This window comes from Netta rufina (genome assembly GCF_964035555.1).
Source record: "Netta rufina genome assembly, chromosome: 7".
Taxonomy (NCBI): domain Eukaryota; kingdom Metazoa; phylum Chordata; class Aves; order Anseriformes; family Anatidae; genus Netta; species Netta rufina.
In genome coordinates, this window is record NC_140130.1 from 624298 (window position 1) to 641374 (window position 17077).

Genomic DNA, 17077 nt, shown 5'->3' on the forward strand with positions numbered 1-17077 from the left:
CTTTAAACATTTTCTTTATACCCATCTCCTTCATTTCTCTTTTTCTCTCTCTCTTTTTTTTTTTTTTTAATCTGTTACAGAAATTATTACAGATCCCTGTATGCCTTCCCCACCACTCTTATCACCTAAAATACTGTCTTTTCTCCCCTCCCCACTCCCCTCCACTTTCCCCTTCCCTCCAGTGTGCTGGAGGCTGCTCCTCACATCCTCTTTTGCAGTTTTCATGACGAACGGTAAATTTTCAGGTTTCCATCTTGTAAAGTGTACTAGTTACCCATATGGTAAAGCTGTACTCAGGAAGATCACATGCGAGTGGGAATGAGTCTGCCCATAGAGCACAGCTGGTCTGGGGTTAAGCAGGACAAGTTCAAGTCAGGCACAACACATGCGAACAGGCTCAGAAAAGGCTGGTCTTGTGGGTGCTGCTGAGAGAGAGGGAACAAAGTCGGTGGGATTCCTGGGACAAGTAGGTGTTAAAGCTGAAAGAGAAAGAGAGCGTTCCAGACAAAAGGGCACCAGGCACGAGGGTTCACAAGTTCAAGCAGATGGAGGAGAAAGCATAAGGATGGCTTAAGGGGCAGACAGGGTTGTACATCATGAGTGGTCCTGAAAAAGGACAGGCTGGTGCAGAGAAATGCAGGAGGCTAAAAGCATCTCTGGAATAGGTCAGAGTAGCTGAAGAGAACGGTGAACATAAAATACACTTTAACAAATTAGTGAAAGGATGTAGCAAACATTTCTTCGTAGATTAGTGAGCAGAGATATTTAGGTACTCGTGAGGAGGGACTGAAGTGGGATTCCCGATAGCTACTGTAATCAAGATAGGAACCAAGTTTTAGAAGAGATGGTAATATGCAGGTTGGATGAAGATTTTCAATTTATTTAAGGGAACTAAGTTTCAAAACTTTGGAAAGGATGGGTCCAGGAACTCCTCTGCTCAAGCTACAAGTCAGGAACAGTAACAGCTGTGGGGACTAAAAGGAAAAACAGGATTTTATTTCAAGGAGTAATGTATTTAGGGATATCTCTTTTCTGTAACTACATATTATCCAACATTTCTACAGTGGTGGCCATAATATCAGAGCTACAACATGCATAGCACATACATATCATTGAAATCTGCCTCTTTGCAGCATCTGATACTCCATCCAAGTTGTTAGTTAAGTAACAGCTGCCACCTTAAGCCATGCTGCTGACTTTATTTTTCTTCTGCTTCTTTTGGTAAGGCTGTGGAAAAAAAAAAAAAAAAAAAAAAAAAAAAAAAAGAGTATTGTTATATCACCTAAAGACTGTGAAAATTAGAATTTCTCCTGACCATTTTCTTCTGTGAAGTGCAGACCCTCTGAAGGTCACAGAAGGGGCCAATACTTTTGCAGACCAAAATTGTACTTTGGCTTTGATAGTCACCTCATGCAGAAAAAGAGTAGCATTCTCTGCAATAGCCATCATAAAGAAAAGGAGGCAGTCAGAGACTACTGTGACCCTTATGCTGTTAGCAGCTTTGTAAATCAACTGTATAAAATTGGATTCGGGTTTGAATGAGGGGTCATCATAACTTGCAGAGCCATTTTATAAGTTCCTGCTTTTGGCTTGACCCACACGTTGGTTCTATCATGCCAGCTGGGGCCAATTCAAAAAAACAGAGATATTGGGAAGATGAATATTCAACCACTCCGACAGATTCATGGCAGGGTTGCGTGGCTATGCAGCTTGCTGGAGTGAAAGAGAGCATTTTAGAGACTATAATTTTGTCTGTTGAGGGTCAGCATGAAGCCTGTAGCCAAAAGAATGTGCAAAACTTTGGTTATCATGGAAGAAATGTTTTCAGCTGACATTAAGGTGATGATATTTGCCAGTTCCTAGGGTTTTCCTCTTCCTCTTTGTATTCCTATGGCCTTTGTAAAGATTATCCTGAGCCAATACACTGAGATGTTCAAGGACTCAGAGGTCTGTGTGGTATAAATCACAACTCTTAATTACAGTGAGTATAAAAATGCAGTGTAAGCTATGTAACTGGGGTAGTTTTCTCTTGAATCCTAACAGCATATCTTGGACTTTACAAATATAGATTGTATTGGCGTTGCCTCTTTTTTTTTTTTTTTTTTTTAGCTCTTCTCAAAATGAAACAAGTTAAATATAATTTCAGCCCATTAAGTCTGTTCATTAAGATGAACTTCTAGAAAAGATGGACTTTATTTTCCCAAAACACTCAGTTGCCTTTGGTTCACAATTCTGTCATGCAATCAATAGTGAAATTTCTTGCTTCAAGAGTGAAGACTGGGTTGGTATTTTTGTTAGTTTGTTTTTGTTTTTCCTTTCAGGATGTAGATACAGGATATTTTGATTCTATTTGAAGGAGATTTGTAAAAACACTTCTAATGATTTCTTATGTGCAAATCATAATGTGATCCTTTCTAATACTTCCTTATCAAATCAGATTAACAACAGAAAGATTAGTTCCAACAATATCAGGAAAATTGTATAGCTGCAAGACCATGCCAAGTTCATCTTTCAGGGTTCAGGTTTGTCATCTATTAAATTTGGAAAGATATTTGGTAGTGTTTAAGTGCCTTTATTACTTTCTAATTCAGGAACATTTACATTTAGTTATCTTTTTCAAATTAGATTTTATAGGAATTATTATCAACTTTTCATAATTACTGTTAATGCTCAGCCATCCTATACTCACTGTGAAATTTAGTCAGCTCATATATTTATTGTTAAAATCTCAAGTTTTCACAGTCTGCAATACCTAATCTTTAGACTCTGATAGACTTGAGAGATCTGGAGAATTGTAAAATGAAAATTGAAAATTAACATTGGAATATCTGTTCAGTCACTCTGCTCTATGCCCCTTCTGGATAGCTGAACAATCACACAGTATTGAAACCCAGTAGCATATAAATGTCAAGATTTAATTATCTCTGTATTTCTATAGCTTTTAGTCCCATGCATTTATTTCATGATCTCAGTAAATTCTGATGTAATTTGCATTATTTAACTGCCAAGACCTTCACCACACCATCACGTTGTTCCTATCTTTTATTTCATTTGACGGACGGTTTTCAAACATCCATTGTTGTTTTGATCCAGTATAGCTGCTTACTGCAACGGACTCAGCAGCATCCTTTGTGCTTTATCAGCTATGTCTTATTGCAATGTACAGTTCCCCTTGAAGTTTATTACCTCTGAGATCTCTTCAGAACTATTAAGAAATCACTCCTTGTTCATCCACATACTGTACTCCAAAACAATAAAGACTTAGAAGCAAAGATTATATATCATATTATTCATGGAAATAAAAGTTGAATTTTTCACTTTTCACAAGATGTATTCACTAAAACCAAATTAACAGACAACCTCATATCAAAAAAAAATTAGTCACTTTAGGATATTATACAAGATAATATCTTTGCTGGGAATTGATACTTGTTGCATCTTTCATAAAGGATGAGATTGATTTACATATTGTTAATACAGATCTTGAAAGATGATGTTAGAATGATCTCAAGAAATTCTTGGTTTGATTCTTTCTTAGCTCTGAAAATATATATTATAAATCAGAAATGTATTATCTCCAGACTGTGCTACTCCTAGCAATGCGAGTGTTTCATCAGCTGTACCCAATGTGTTTGTGATTTTGTAGTGCATGAAGACTTACTTTTTTTAGTGAATAAGGAATAACAACATTTTCCATGTACTCATTTGCTACTAGCCACTGCCTCATATCTTGTGTCCTGTTTATAATTCATTAACAATCATGATCTTTGCATCTTAGTTTCTTAACTTGCTGTTGCTTCTGCAAAAATCATTTTGTTTGACATAATCTTTTTGCTTTTGTTCTCACTTTTTATTTTCACATTATTAAAAGGGAGCAGCAATTCAAGTACTGTCTGGAGTGGGAACAGACTTGTATACTAGTAACAGCATCTTATCATTACTATTACTTATCATTATTATTACATTGGCTACTCCCAAGACTATTTATTTTAAATATTTTTTGAATCTCAAAAAGCTTAGACTCCACAATATTTTCTAGCTCTGTAGTATAGCGGGAGGTGTAGCAAACTTACTCTGAAGATTACCACAAGTATACTGCCAGTGTTCAGGATGAATGAAAGAAAGACTTTATCTCTTTCCATGGCAGCTTTATATGGTCTGCCTTAAATTCCCCTGCTCCCATGTTTGATGATACGCAAATTCCAGCCTACCTCAAAAATCCATACTTCCAGCTTTAGCAGTCATGAATGTTACTCACTAGGACTTTCCTCTGGCATTAGAAGAATACGAAACCCAGTGTACCTCAGAAATGGAAATATGAGCTAACAGGTATGAGTCCAATGGATCAAAATTTGTCACAGCATAGAATTGTGATCTGCGCCATATTCTCCTACTATTATTCCATGGCAATTGAGGCTCCCATACCTTCAGCATGGTGTCAGCAACGTTGGTTTTGATTATTAAAGTCTTATGCCTTCACCACTGTTTTCACTACCCTCGTCTTTCTCTTTGTCACATCATTTACATTGTCTCCTTTGTTATCTTTTTATCTGACAATTTGATTTCCCCTGGGATGGTTCCTTTTGTGAGTGAAAGGAAACATGAGATCATCAAGCTGATGTTTTATTTTCCATTCATTGCATGTCTTCTATATTTTATCTTTTTTTTAAATTATTTTTTCTGTATTTTTATGACATGTCTGAAATCTTTGTACATTTTTTGCTCAGTTGCATATAAGTGATCATTTGTTTGTACCACTGTATTGTATTCTACTTTTCTAAGAAAAAAAAATAAAGTGTTTTTGGGGAAATAAATAATGCAAACACTGGCAAAATAATGCATTTTAATGCCATCTATAAATTCAGTTTCAAACTAACTTTGAATATAATAAAATGAAAAACTTCAGCTGGCATTTTAAAATCAGCAAAGTAGCGTTAGGAACCAGTCATTCTAGAATGCAAAATTTAATGTTATTTGATGACAAAGTACAAGCTCAAAGTGTCAGTTAGAGTCCAAAAAAAGAGGATATTTAAATCGCCTTGTACAAGAACTCAAGTGTACCTTAACCAATTCAGTGTTGTATTTTTACATGAATGAAGAAACAAGATTTTCTCCTTAGAGGTCCCTAATGGTGATGCAGATATTCTGTAATATCAGATCACAAGCAGTGTGCTCATCCAGAATCCAACGCAATCGATAAAGTCTTGCTCTTGATCACCACAGATCTATGTCAAGGTTGTAGTGGATTAAAAGTGACGTGTCTACCCCATGACTAAGGACATTGGGCCCAGGTTCCCAATACCCACAGCAGTATTCAAGCATTTGTTTGGTTCCAGCATATGTCCCTAGGTGCAAGGAAGGGATTTTTGTGTTTTATTTAATTTTTCTGTCAGTCATATAAGAAAAATTGGATTCTTAAGGATATGATCTAGACTTACTTAGCATAAACCCTAAGGGAAAAAATAAAAGGAAAATCTGAAGAGAAATAAGTTTAAAAAATGCATGTTGCTATACAGAGAACTCAGAAAGAAGCAACCTGTTTAAAGGTCCAGTTTGGTAATGAATTGAAGTATTTGCTTAAGTTGCATTATATGACCTATCCCAGAGAACTTCTGTGGTTACTCATGTGCTTGGCATGAGCTTATGTGTTTTACTGAATTGGAGCCTTAATGTGTCAGATTCTTTTAGATTCTTCACACAATGTTTACAGAGCTAATGTTTGATATTTTATCTCAGCCTAAAGTGGTATTGGAGACTTGGCGTCTTGAGGAGGTTTGAATGTTCAGTAATAATAAAGTCAGTTAAAGATCAAAATAATAATAATAATAAACATAAAATGTGACTGCTTCCTCAAGATTTGTTTGTTTGTTTGTTTGTAAAGGGACCTGGATGTTGATCCAACTAATTGTTTTAAATGTGTACATAAATTAAATAAGATCTCACCCAGCTTAAACTTCCATTCACCTTAGATGTTAAGATTAAACTTACGTTTCTTTGGAACCAGCATGTCTAAAGCATAAACTGGAATTTACATGTGTACTGAAGTGATCTTCTGGAGATATCTATAGTTTTTGTGCAGCAGAATCTGTTTAGGACAGATAGGTAGCGTATTTTAAACTTGGTCAGACTATTTTAAAAGCTATTGGCTTCTTCTTGAAGAAGAAAAATATTAGTACTAGTAACTTACTGTACAGTAATAACAGGCAATTTATAAATCTATTTGTCCATTGAAATTAATCATTCTTACAATACCTGAAATAACCTGTTTCCTATTCTCAATATTAGAAAAATATTAAAGAAACCCAAGTGCTACTATTGTGGAGAATAGATCTTTTTGCTCAACATAACAAGTGGTATTTCTTTTTCAGAAGTATTTATTATCTGAGGGTTCTCTTTTAGAACACCGTTGAACAGATTTTCAATATGCTGAGCTACCTAATGATTTGTCCATTTATTTTCTCATATTGAAATAGGAGCTTGGGCAGTTTCCAAAATATGCCCTCAATGGGGATGCAGAAACCTTTAAAAAAAGTAGTTTTTAAGTAAAATACACGTGACTGATAGTCAGGAGTAATAGTTTTCTAAAACTTTCACATAGCTGAAGTGGAGGAGGAGAGGCTTTGTAAGGCAACTGTTGCTGGGCACCAAGAGAGTTGCAGAAGCAACTCCTTGTGGCTCCTGTGCCACATCTCTCTGGTACTGTGGCATGGTAGCAAAAATGGGAATTTTGGAGGTTTGGATTTGGCTAGGCTAGAATGGTGAAGAAGGATGGTGACCAATCTGTTATGTCTGATGCTCCAGAAGCATAAAGCAGACTGGTAAAGGGTAGCGCTGCTTTGTTTTGTGCTTAGTGGAGTGAAAAATTACTTCCTTTATGAACTAGATAGTAATTTAAAAGTTGTGTAAAAGAATGTAAAGAATCACCTTATTTTTTTAGTGAGTTTTGGAACAGAATGTTGGTGAACTTAATCTGTACTTTGTAAAAGAATAATCTGTCATCTCATGGGGTGATTTTCTGATGTCATAGTTGAATTCTGAAACCACCATCCTCAAAGACAATCCTGTTTGGTTGCAGTGACTAGAATTTGCTATTTTGAACCAGAAGTATAACAAGTAATAAGTATATGTTTGCTAAAAAGAGTGAAATATTAAATATACTGTTAGCCTCACTGTTTTGATCCTTCTTTTTCTCCCCACATCTTCCTTTCCCTTTCTGTCTGGAGATGGCCAATGATGTGAGGCTGGGCCTCAGAAGTATGGTGAGAATTTATAATAAACATACAGATAATTGGTTTGTTGTTGAAAATGCTTGCACAGATGAATCCTTGCTAGTTTTCTCCTCATCATTACCTGTCCCTGGAAGTCCCCTTGAACCCGATCTTTGTGTTGTTGTAAATGCCTGTAACTATAATATATGCAGAGCGTACACAGTAAAGGTTTCCCCATGTCCTTTCTCCTAAAAAGAGTTCCTTTGCAGAGACATTGGCATGCTTACAGCATTCATTCACTACTGCATTTTGCTGCTTGTGTTGAAAAATGTTTCTGTGCATTCTCTTATATCCATTTATTTTTAACCTCATGAAAACTGGAAACATCTGTATAATGTGAACGAGTCATTCATTTTCTTTGTAGTTACCAGCTTCTAATGCTTGTGAACCAAGTTTGGTAAGGACTTTAAAGCTTGAATACTTCAGCATGACGTTAAATGTCCCCTTCTGTATTAACAAATGAGGATGCTATCACAGCCTCTCACCTTCTGGGTTTGAGTCTGCTGCTGGTTGTGAGGACTAGCCACTATTTCTGTGTAATTGCACTTAGCTCATGGATTACACCGAATGTGGGAGCAGGTCATTGAAAGAGACTAGGGGTCTACCTGCCATTATCTGATTTGTAACAGATGTGCCATTGGTACTCTTTCCTCCGTATTTATTCACACTGTGCTGTATAATGAGGTTGCAGTTGAAGAGGAAGAAAAAAAAAAAAAAGAAAAAAAAGAAAAGAAAAGAAAAAAAAAGATGTTCAGATGTTCAGCTAGTTTAAATTGGTGTGCATCATGTGCTTTGGTGGCCTGGTGGGGAACTTACTCCCCTCCTGGCCAAAGCGTACAGGCCCAGACTATGGGACAGTCGTAACCATCTTCAGAATTAGTTCCCTGGCTAGATGTGGCTGCAGGTTAAATGAAGCTGCCCTGAGCAAGGGGGACAAGGTGAGTGTGGGAAGATGTGTGCTACTTCATGAAACTCCTTGCTGCAACAGCAGTTCTGTAGCGAGTCACTGCCACTTTATTGGTCTTTGGCTTTTTGTTAATAGCTTAATTTTACCAATTATAGGTATTTTTTGGCTGTGGGAAGGTGGGAGTGAAATTTGGCAGTGGATCTGAAGGATTTTTCTATCACATTTACATCATCTTTGTAGTATTCCTTAATTTATTTTTTTCAGGTTTCACACAGGGAAAGAATATTGCTGTCTCTTCGTAATAGAATTTCTGCTCTCTGGTGGAGGAGAGCACCTCTTCTACATAGTTTTTAATGAAGTTTTATTTCATTGAAGATGATTACACATCAATTGAAATTAATATTTTGCAAAACTCATTTATTTTCTTCTTTCAATTGGATAACAGTCTACTGGACCTCAACCAATGTCGGTCTCAATACATTCTTCTAACAGCTGTTTTATGGATGATAGCTTACTTAATTGCTTATTTAAAATACATGGTATTGTTTCCACCAGAAGCTTGATTGCAGAATTGGGCTTATTTATAAAAGTAGGCCTTCAAGTAGACTCTTGAGGCGCATCTGTACTTATTTCTCGTAAGATATTGTTATGGTCAAACCAGCATCTAGCAGAGTACACTCAGAAACCACTCTGCAAATTTTATGTAACATTAAGTGCTGTTTGACTAGGTCAGTTGCCTGTGTTAAATTAATGACAGCAAACATACATCATCGCTGCATCTGTTTGCACATCTGTCTGCATTTCACTGCATTGTCGACTGCATAATCTCGAAAAATAATGACTATGGCAAAAAGATTTGTATTAAAAAGGGGCTCTTTGTGTTATATAACACCATACTGGGTTTTCATTGTTTTGCAGCACATTTATTACTTATATCTTCACTGCTTTTTCTTCCTGAGCAAGCCAGTTATGTCTGGTTTTGCCACTTTGTTGCAATCTCACGGAAAAAAATAAAATTGCAGTTCTACATATGCAGTAGTTGCAGCTGAAAGCAGTGATAATGACCCTCTGTGAATACAGCATTTAAAAATAAGTCTTTTCTTAAACAAATAGGGATCTGCAGCCTCTTCATTTCTCTTTAACATGCTAAATGTTTGAGTCAGTGATGTCTGAACCACACCAGACAGGGGCTGGGAGCTGGGTGGAGCTGTCAGTTTCCATCCTGAGCTGAGAGAATAGCCGGTGGGCACCTGAGTGGGGAAACCTCCCTGTTTTGCTTTTATTTCTCTGCTTTGTTTTTCAGTTATGCAGTTTGCCTGTCTGTTCATGGAAGTGTCCCAGAAACTTCCTTCCTGCGTAGCTGGGTACATGTGTGCCTTCCATCATTCTGTCTCTCATGACCACTGATGCTTGTGTCTTCCACGTATGCATATGGGTTAAGAGGTGTTGCTACATGGATGGGAAAGGGACTGGCCTCTGACCTGGCCAAGGTCACAAGAGGGGATGTCTGTCTGAGGCTGGGGCTTGACTCAACTTTTGAACCCCAGTCCTATTTACAAAATTGCCTAATTTTCTAAAATAGTTCTTTCACAGAATGAAAACTCATTGTTAACATCTCTCTCTTGCTTTGGTTTCATCCACTCACTGAAAGATTATCCTTCATATTGTCACCCAGGACAGAAACAACCAAACAAAACAGAAATGTTCTGTAATTGGTGATTAAGACTATATTGCTCTAAAAGATCTCAAGCATTATTTTCACCATATCTCCCGAGCCTTATTAAGAACTGCATTAACAGGCTTTTTTAATATTTGGCACAGTTATCTGCATCTGACGGGGAGGTATCAGCACATTCATGGTTGTCCCTCCATGTATGTGCCTGCCTGCCCATGTTGGCTATTTTTTTATTTTTATTTTTGTGTGTGCATCTGTGCTTGATATTTAGAGTCAGGATCATCAGTCTTATACTTATCCTCTAGTCTGCATGTGTGGGGTGCAGACATGGTTCATCACAGTTTTGGAATAGTTCTAGCATTCAATTTCTCCAGCTATCCATTCTGCATTTGGCCCTACTGAAACGACTTCATCAACTTGTAATCTCTAGAATTTGAGGTTAACTGACTCCAAATCTCCCAAGTAGTTTCATGTTATTTTAATCTGACTGCCCACGCACTTTTCTCAGAGCCCACTGTCAGAAGTCACAGAAAATAAAATAGAAAATACAGTGATTACACTTTAAGTCATCCTATCAGCTTTTTTATCTCGCCATAATTTCTCTCTGCACGATAAAGTCAAACTTAGTTAGCTCTAATAGGGAATCACAGTTTCTTGAAGTCACTGTTGTGCAGAGCTAGTTGTTTTTAGATAATTCAGGTAAGCATCCTTCAAATCCATGCAGACGCGTGCCACAGTGTGCTCCTGCTGTCAGTCATAGACCATTGAACCTGTCGCTCAGGATCAAGTGCTTAGGATGTATCAGAAACATGCCCTTCATTTGCCCTTATGGAACTCAAACCCATTGGGAAGAATGGCATTTAAATTGGTATTTATGAATAAGATAATTTCCTGACCAGAAGCAATGTTTGGGTAGCTGTTTTCCTTAAGCTGGAGAAGGATAAGCCTGTGTTTATAATTCATTTTCCTTACACGTGATATTTTTTTCTTCCTTTCACTGATTAACTTCTTCAGCTGATCTATTTGTAGCATAACATTAATATTGAAAATAGAATTATGAAGGCAGCAAAGGAAAAATATTTGATCTCCTTTTGGCAACAGAACCATATACACTTATCCAATAACTATGTATGAAAAGTGACGTTAAATTGGCATGAAACATCAGAGAGGTGACATATTTATAATATTAACTAAGTTTTGCATATTAAGTAAAAAAAAAAAAAAAAAATAGAGAGAGAGAGAGAGAAAAGAAACCCTCAGTAATGTGCCTGCCCCAGACACTGAAGTGACGGCCCCAGACACAGGGAAGGCTCTGCGCTGGAAAACCAGCACACAAACCTCCTTGGTGGCTCCAGCTTTTCCCTTCCAGCTGCCGGATCCGGTACCTCTGCCATTCCCTAGCTCCAAGCCTCAATGTGCAAATTTATACTGATTTAAAAATTTCAATTCCTTAATTTTGCCACAGAGATGCAACAGTTGATGAGAACAGTTGCAGCATGAGAAAGTTTGGGATCTTTTGCAATGCTACATTACCATTTCACAATTAAGATGACAAAGCTTTAGGAAAAAAACAAAACAAAACAAAAAAAAAAAAAAAACAAACAAAAAAAACCAGCTAACTAAGGGTTTTAAGGTTATAACAAATGGCTCATTTTTAATAAGAATTATAGAACTAAAGTAAGGGGTAATACTGAATCGGCAAAAGAGCAGAATGTCTTAACTTTTTAGATTTATTTGTTTGGCGTTATTAACTCTTAACCCTTTTTGTTTATCTTGTTACTTTTCTGTAGCATATGTTTTATTATTGAATTTTCCAGGAGACCAATAAAGGAAAAAGATGAGATTTACAGAATTTACAAACTCTGCAAGCTTCACTTGTCAAATTAAGCTATCAGAACACCTTCCATTCTGGAAATCCTAGGATTCAAGGCAGTCTTCAATTATGCAAGGACAAACTAATCTTTTCAGGTGTTTCTAATCTTTACTTTTTGAAAAATCATTCTCTCAACATTAAGACAGTTTCATACCAAGCTTGACATTTTGTTATTTAGCTGCTCTTCATCTAATAAGACAAAGAAAAATGGAAGAACCTTTAAAATGTGTTTTTATTATTCCTCAGAGACAGAGTTGTTTTCCTTAACCTTTACAAACATTTTATTTTAGTAACAGAAAGAAGGAATAATGTGAACTTCTGGGCTCTTGGAAGCCTTTGTTTTTTTTTTTTCCCTGATCTTAATAAGGCCAGAAAGTTGTCCTTCATGCTGAATAGAGTTAGAAGTAGGCAAATGAAATCTCTACCCCTACCTACTTCCTAAAAAATAAGCCCCAGCATTTCCTTCTCTACTTAATTTATGAGGTGTTCTGTAGTAGATTAAAAGTGATGTCTGTGTTTCAATTGTATAAACTTATGTTTATATTGTGAAACGCTATGCAACTGCAAAACTGCAAATGCACCATTTCTGAGCAATTCCATTTCTGGGCTAGACTGCGTAGAGAGGAAGGGAGGGTAACTCTGTTAGGCTAACAGAGGGACACTTCCAAATAGTGTGAAAATTAATAACCTCTCTGGTCTGAAGCAGGAGATGTCTATAAAGAGGATCTCATCTGTGGCTCTTTATATCTCAAAAGAGCTAAGCTAAATATATAACAAGGATTAATTCTTTGAATTTTATGAGATATTGTGCACAGATGCTCCAAAAAGTATGCTCCAAAAGTGCACTTCATTCACTAACGTGTTTTTCCTCGGCCAACAGCTGATAACTGCGTGTTGCAAGTACTGGAGCTGCACCATTCCCCCTGGCTTGGCTAGTTATCCCAGTCACATTACTTCTGTTCCAATAGCAAAGCAGGATGGAATGCACTGAGGATATCCTTGCCATCAAAAAATACAAATACCAATAAAATGTTGAGGTATATTTTCACTCAAAATGATCTGAAGAAAGCATTAGTATTTGGTAAAAGCTCATAAAAATGCAAATGAGTCATGAACGTTTCTCCAAAGTCTTATTTAGGAAAATTTGTTCCTCTAGTATTTGTGCAGTTCCAACCTGAATTCTCTACTTTTTCTTTTCTTGTAGTAGCAGATTGGCAAGAAAATGGGTCCCAGATAACTGGAGTGCAAACCTAGGAGTCTAAATCAAAGTGAGCAGCATTTCTGAGAAAAGGAAGTGTAGTACAGAGGACCTGAAGAAGCACCTTATGACGGGCTTCTGAGAGTTAGCTTCCTTAGACACAGATGTCATCAGACACTGCGACAGCCAAACTTTGCAGATAAGCAGGACTTTGCCGCAGGCTTTTGTTGACAAACAGATAAAGAAAACACAAAAGTACCTGGTGAGATGCTGCACAAAAATGAACTTGCCCACGGAGGTTGAGCCCTTAGTCCCAGCTGGGGATAATGTAAGAACACTTCCTACTCTTGCCCCCAGTCCACAGTTTTACTTCAAGAAGTAGAGATGCATAAAATCTATAATGAAATCCATGTAATGCTCTGGCCAGTATACCACAAACCCTTAATTTACCTAGCTACGGAGTTTATGAAGGAGCTTCTGCATTACTGTCAGCTTAGTGCATTATCTAACTTATAGAATAAGGAGCCTGACATGCCAGGTTGGTAAAAAGGACTTTAACGCAGCCATACCATCTCTCTACTCAAGTATTGTCTAGGCCCTTTCTGCCACAAAAGTTTTTATTTATTTATTTATTTGCCATTGATTTTGCCTAATTCAAAATCATTTGGTTAGAGGATTTTGCTGAAAAAGCAGCATTAAAAAAATACAGTCTGTATGTGTTCCTCTGGTGAGGCAGATAATATCGCCAACGTTCTGGGGAGCCACACAGGGAGTTTAGTGATTTTTTTATGGAAATGAAACAGGAACCCTCATTCCACTGATTAAGAAGGGAAGTGAAAACTGCTGCTCAGCCTTGTAATTGTTGAACAATTGTACTCCACTTGAAATCAATGGGGATTTAGCCAAAGCTGAGGACAGAGGATTGGGTTCATCATCATGTAATGCTAATTCAGTTCTAAATCCATGCAGAGATCAACAAATCCAATGGTTCCTGAGTAACATAGAAGTGGTTTTAAACCACAAGGCGAGAATCAAATCTGTATTTGTTGTATTTGTTATTGGCTGGAATCAAGGGCTTTGGAGCTGATTCAATTGCCAATTTAAGGGTGAAGGCAAAGTTGCAAAGCAGTGGGTGACACTGGAATAACAGTGTAATCTGCTGTGCCCCACCTGAAAGGCAGCAGTAGAAGGTCATGAGGAGTGGCTGGCACTGATACAGCAGACTGTTCTGTTCCCAGAGCCTAGCTTTCGGCATGAACAGGAACGTCTTTAAGGCTACTAGTATTGGGTTTAAGCAGCTAGGACTATGTAGACCTGTTGGCAATCGGGGATTACTGGAACAGAAAAGTTTCGGGTAGTCCCATTTCCTAGCCTGGGATTTTGCTGGCTGCCCACTGCAGTTTGTCAGAGCAAGGGATGCCTCCAGTTCCAGGTCTGTTGGGCTTTTATGGACACTTTGCTGCTACTCTGCCGTATGTTGCATCAAATAACTACAACTGCAGATCACAGCTGTGCTTTATGAAATATAGAGAAATGATATAATACCTTTTTATTTGCAATGCACTGCTAGCCATTAAAATTCAGTCATAACAGCATCCCAGGTGGGTGACTTTACCCTGCCAGTTTTGTTGCTTTCCGTTTTGGGCTTCCTGCATACCACACTGAAGAGATAAACAGCAGCTGTAGGTCTTTGCTGCTTCAAGTTTTAAAGACAACTTCTTTGGCCATGTTTCCTCCTGGAAGCTAAAATGTTTGGCAAGTGGTGCCGAAAGTCCCTTGAGGAGACCTCTCTGGGAGCGTTAGGTGACTCATTCTCTGAGGACAGCAATGCATTTTCTGAAGGCCAGCATTGCTTTCCAAAGCACTGACCACAGACCTAAACTTGTACCAGATGAGGTGTCAGAATGACAGCTTGTTGTCAGTCACACAGCTGAGCACTCCCCTCCTCAGGGCTCCCAGAGTAGGTCTCCATCTCAGTGCCCTTCCAGGAGGTCCATGGTCCTTGCCAGGTAGGTGACACGGGGCTCCCTGCTGGGAAGGGAGGACTTCTTCACCACCACAACCCCTAGTTAGTTTTTGGCATAAGAAGCAAATACCCAGGAGCCAGATAGGCTGTGCACGGTGTCACACTGCTGTAATCCTTACAAAGTGCACTGCAACTAGAGGAGCACTGAGCTGCCCTGGGGTTACAAAGCAGCAGGCTGCTCTCTGGCTCGCTTGTTCGCCTCCCCGAGGCTTTTATCCTGGGCTTGTGCAAAGTGAGCTAAGGGCTTGTGGGTTGTGCTGGTCCCTGCTGCCAGCTCCTGTTGGCTGAACCAGAGAAGTCATTTTACCTCCAGGGAGGATGGCATTGAGAACATCAGTGGGTTTTGCAGGTTGAGATTGAGCTGGTGTTTTCTTCAGCGTGCGTTTCTCAGCTGGAGACGTTGGGCAGACTTTGAGGAGTTGCACAGGCACAGATGAAATCGAAGCGATCTAATGAGTAACCAGCAGCTCCTATCACACACGGGGTGGACAGGGGGGCAGACGTGAAAGGTACTTGTGTCTGAACTGATTGTTCTGGTCTCTTCCTCACTAGGATAAAGAAGTGAACCTGGAGCAGGTCCATAGACGCATGAACAGTTTAATCGATGAGGACATAGCCCACAAGCAGATCTCTCCGGCGTCCATCGAAATCTCAGCCCTGGAGATCGGTGGCATGCAGCCAGCTCAGACCCTGGAGCCGGTACGCGAATACCAGAACACACAACTTTCTGTCACCACCTTTTTACCAGAACAGACAACTCATGGTGCCAGCAGGACACTCACAGCTGCCTCTGGCAGCAACCTGCCGCTGCCCCTGAGCAGCTCAGCCACCATGCCCTCCATACAGTGTAAACACAGGTCGCCAAATGGAGGACTATTTCGTCAGAGTCCCGTGAAAACCCCGATCCCAATGTCATTTCAGTCTGTGCCAGGGGGAGTCATTCCAGAAGCAATGGAGCCCTCTCATGGAACATCCATTTGATGAAAACAAACAGTAACACAACCAGCAGAGCTTTTTAATACAAAATTTAAAACAAACAAACAAAAAAGAAACTCTTACATTTTTCTTGTATATACATGTAAATAATGAAAGAATGAAGTGGGGTAAAAGTGTATTTTGAATATTCCCAATTTTCGAAGTCAGTAAAAAACAAAAGAAAAAAAAAAACAAACAAAAATGTATGAATGACTTTGTAAATTTTGTTCTATATGAATAAAAAGGCAAACTACTTGTGATCGTTCTCAAGTGCCAAAGAAGACCAGTTACTGGGACTGAGGGCCATATTTTTTTTTTTTTTCCCTGAGGATTTCAGCATATCCTTCCTGTTCTTTTTGTTTTCAGAGCAAAAAAAAAAAAAAAATCCATTTCTTGCCAGAAAAGTTCACTGTGCTCAGACCTCTCCTTTCCCCAAAACCCTCTTGATGGCAATTCACTCGGAGAGTTTAACAGCTGGTACTAGCATAACAGAAACAAATATTTTAAATTTGAATTAAAACTAAAACCCAACAAAAGATGAACTTTTGCCTTCTAACAAGGACTTAAGCTTCCACATGGTTCCCAAGTTTAAGCACAGATTATTGAGTTGTGTGTTTATATGTTTACTGTGCTGTGGGGCTGTTTTTATTTGATCTTTCATGTTTTTTATATATATAATATATATGTCATATAGCATATGTATATTATATATATAAATGCTTTGATAAGTAGCAGGTTTCAGGTTATGGGTAAAGCTGTTATGAAAAAGCTGATCTTTTTTTTTTTTTTCTTTTTTTGTGCGTGTATGTGTGTGTCTTATATACACGAATGAAAAAGGGGAGTAACCAGTGGTTGACAGGATTGAGAGAAGGGAGAGCTTGGGCAGGCAGGAGATAACGGCACTGCAGCGACTGTGCCCTCTGGTGCCATTCCTTTCTTTGAGATTTTTAAGGAATTTGCTGCAAAATGGATGTGATGCTCACTGTTGAAGTCATATCCCTGAATTATAAGGCTATCCTCATGACTACAAGCACAGCTCTGTTTTGTTTGTTTGTTTGTTTGTTTTTTGTTTGTTTGTTTGTTTTTCTGTTGATTTTATAAAGAGAAACATTCTAATGGCCATGTCTATAATGTTGGTAGAAATGGCTCTAAAAT

At 38.3% G+C, this 17077-nt stretch overlaps 1 protein-coding gene across 1 annotated transcript in view; it reads left to right on the top strand.

The window, feature by feature from the left end:
* The window catches only part of GRID1 (glutamate ionotropic receptor delta type subunit 1), a gene marked incomplete at both ends in the record, with an annotated part of 531319 nt that extends 515391 nt beyond the window's left edge, over nucleotides 1-15928 (top strand). The window contains one exon of the mRNA XM_084290039.1: nucleotides 15500-15928. Within this exon, the coding sequence (XP_084146165.1) occupies nucleotides 15500-15928 (429 nt within the window). The remainder of the gene's footprint in view (nucleotides 1-15499) is intronic.
* Nucleotides 15929-17077: the final 1149 nt, after the last annotated feature.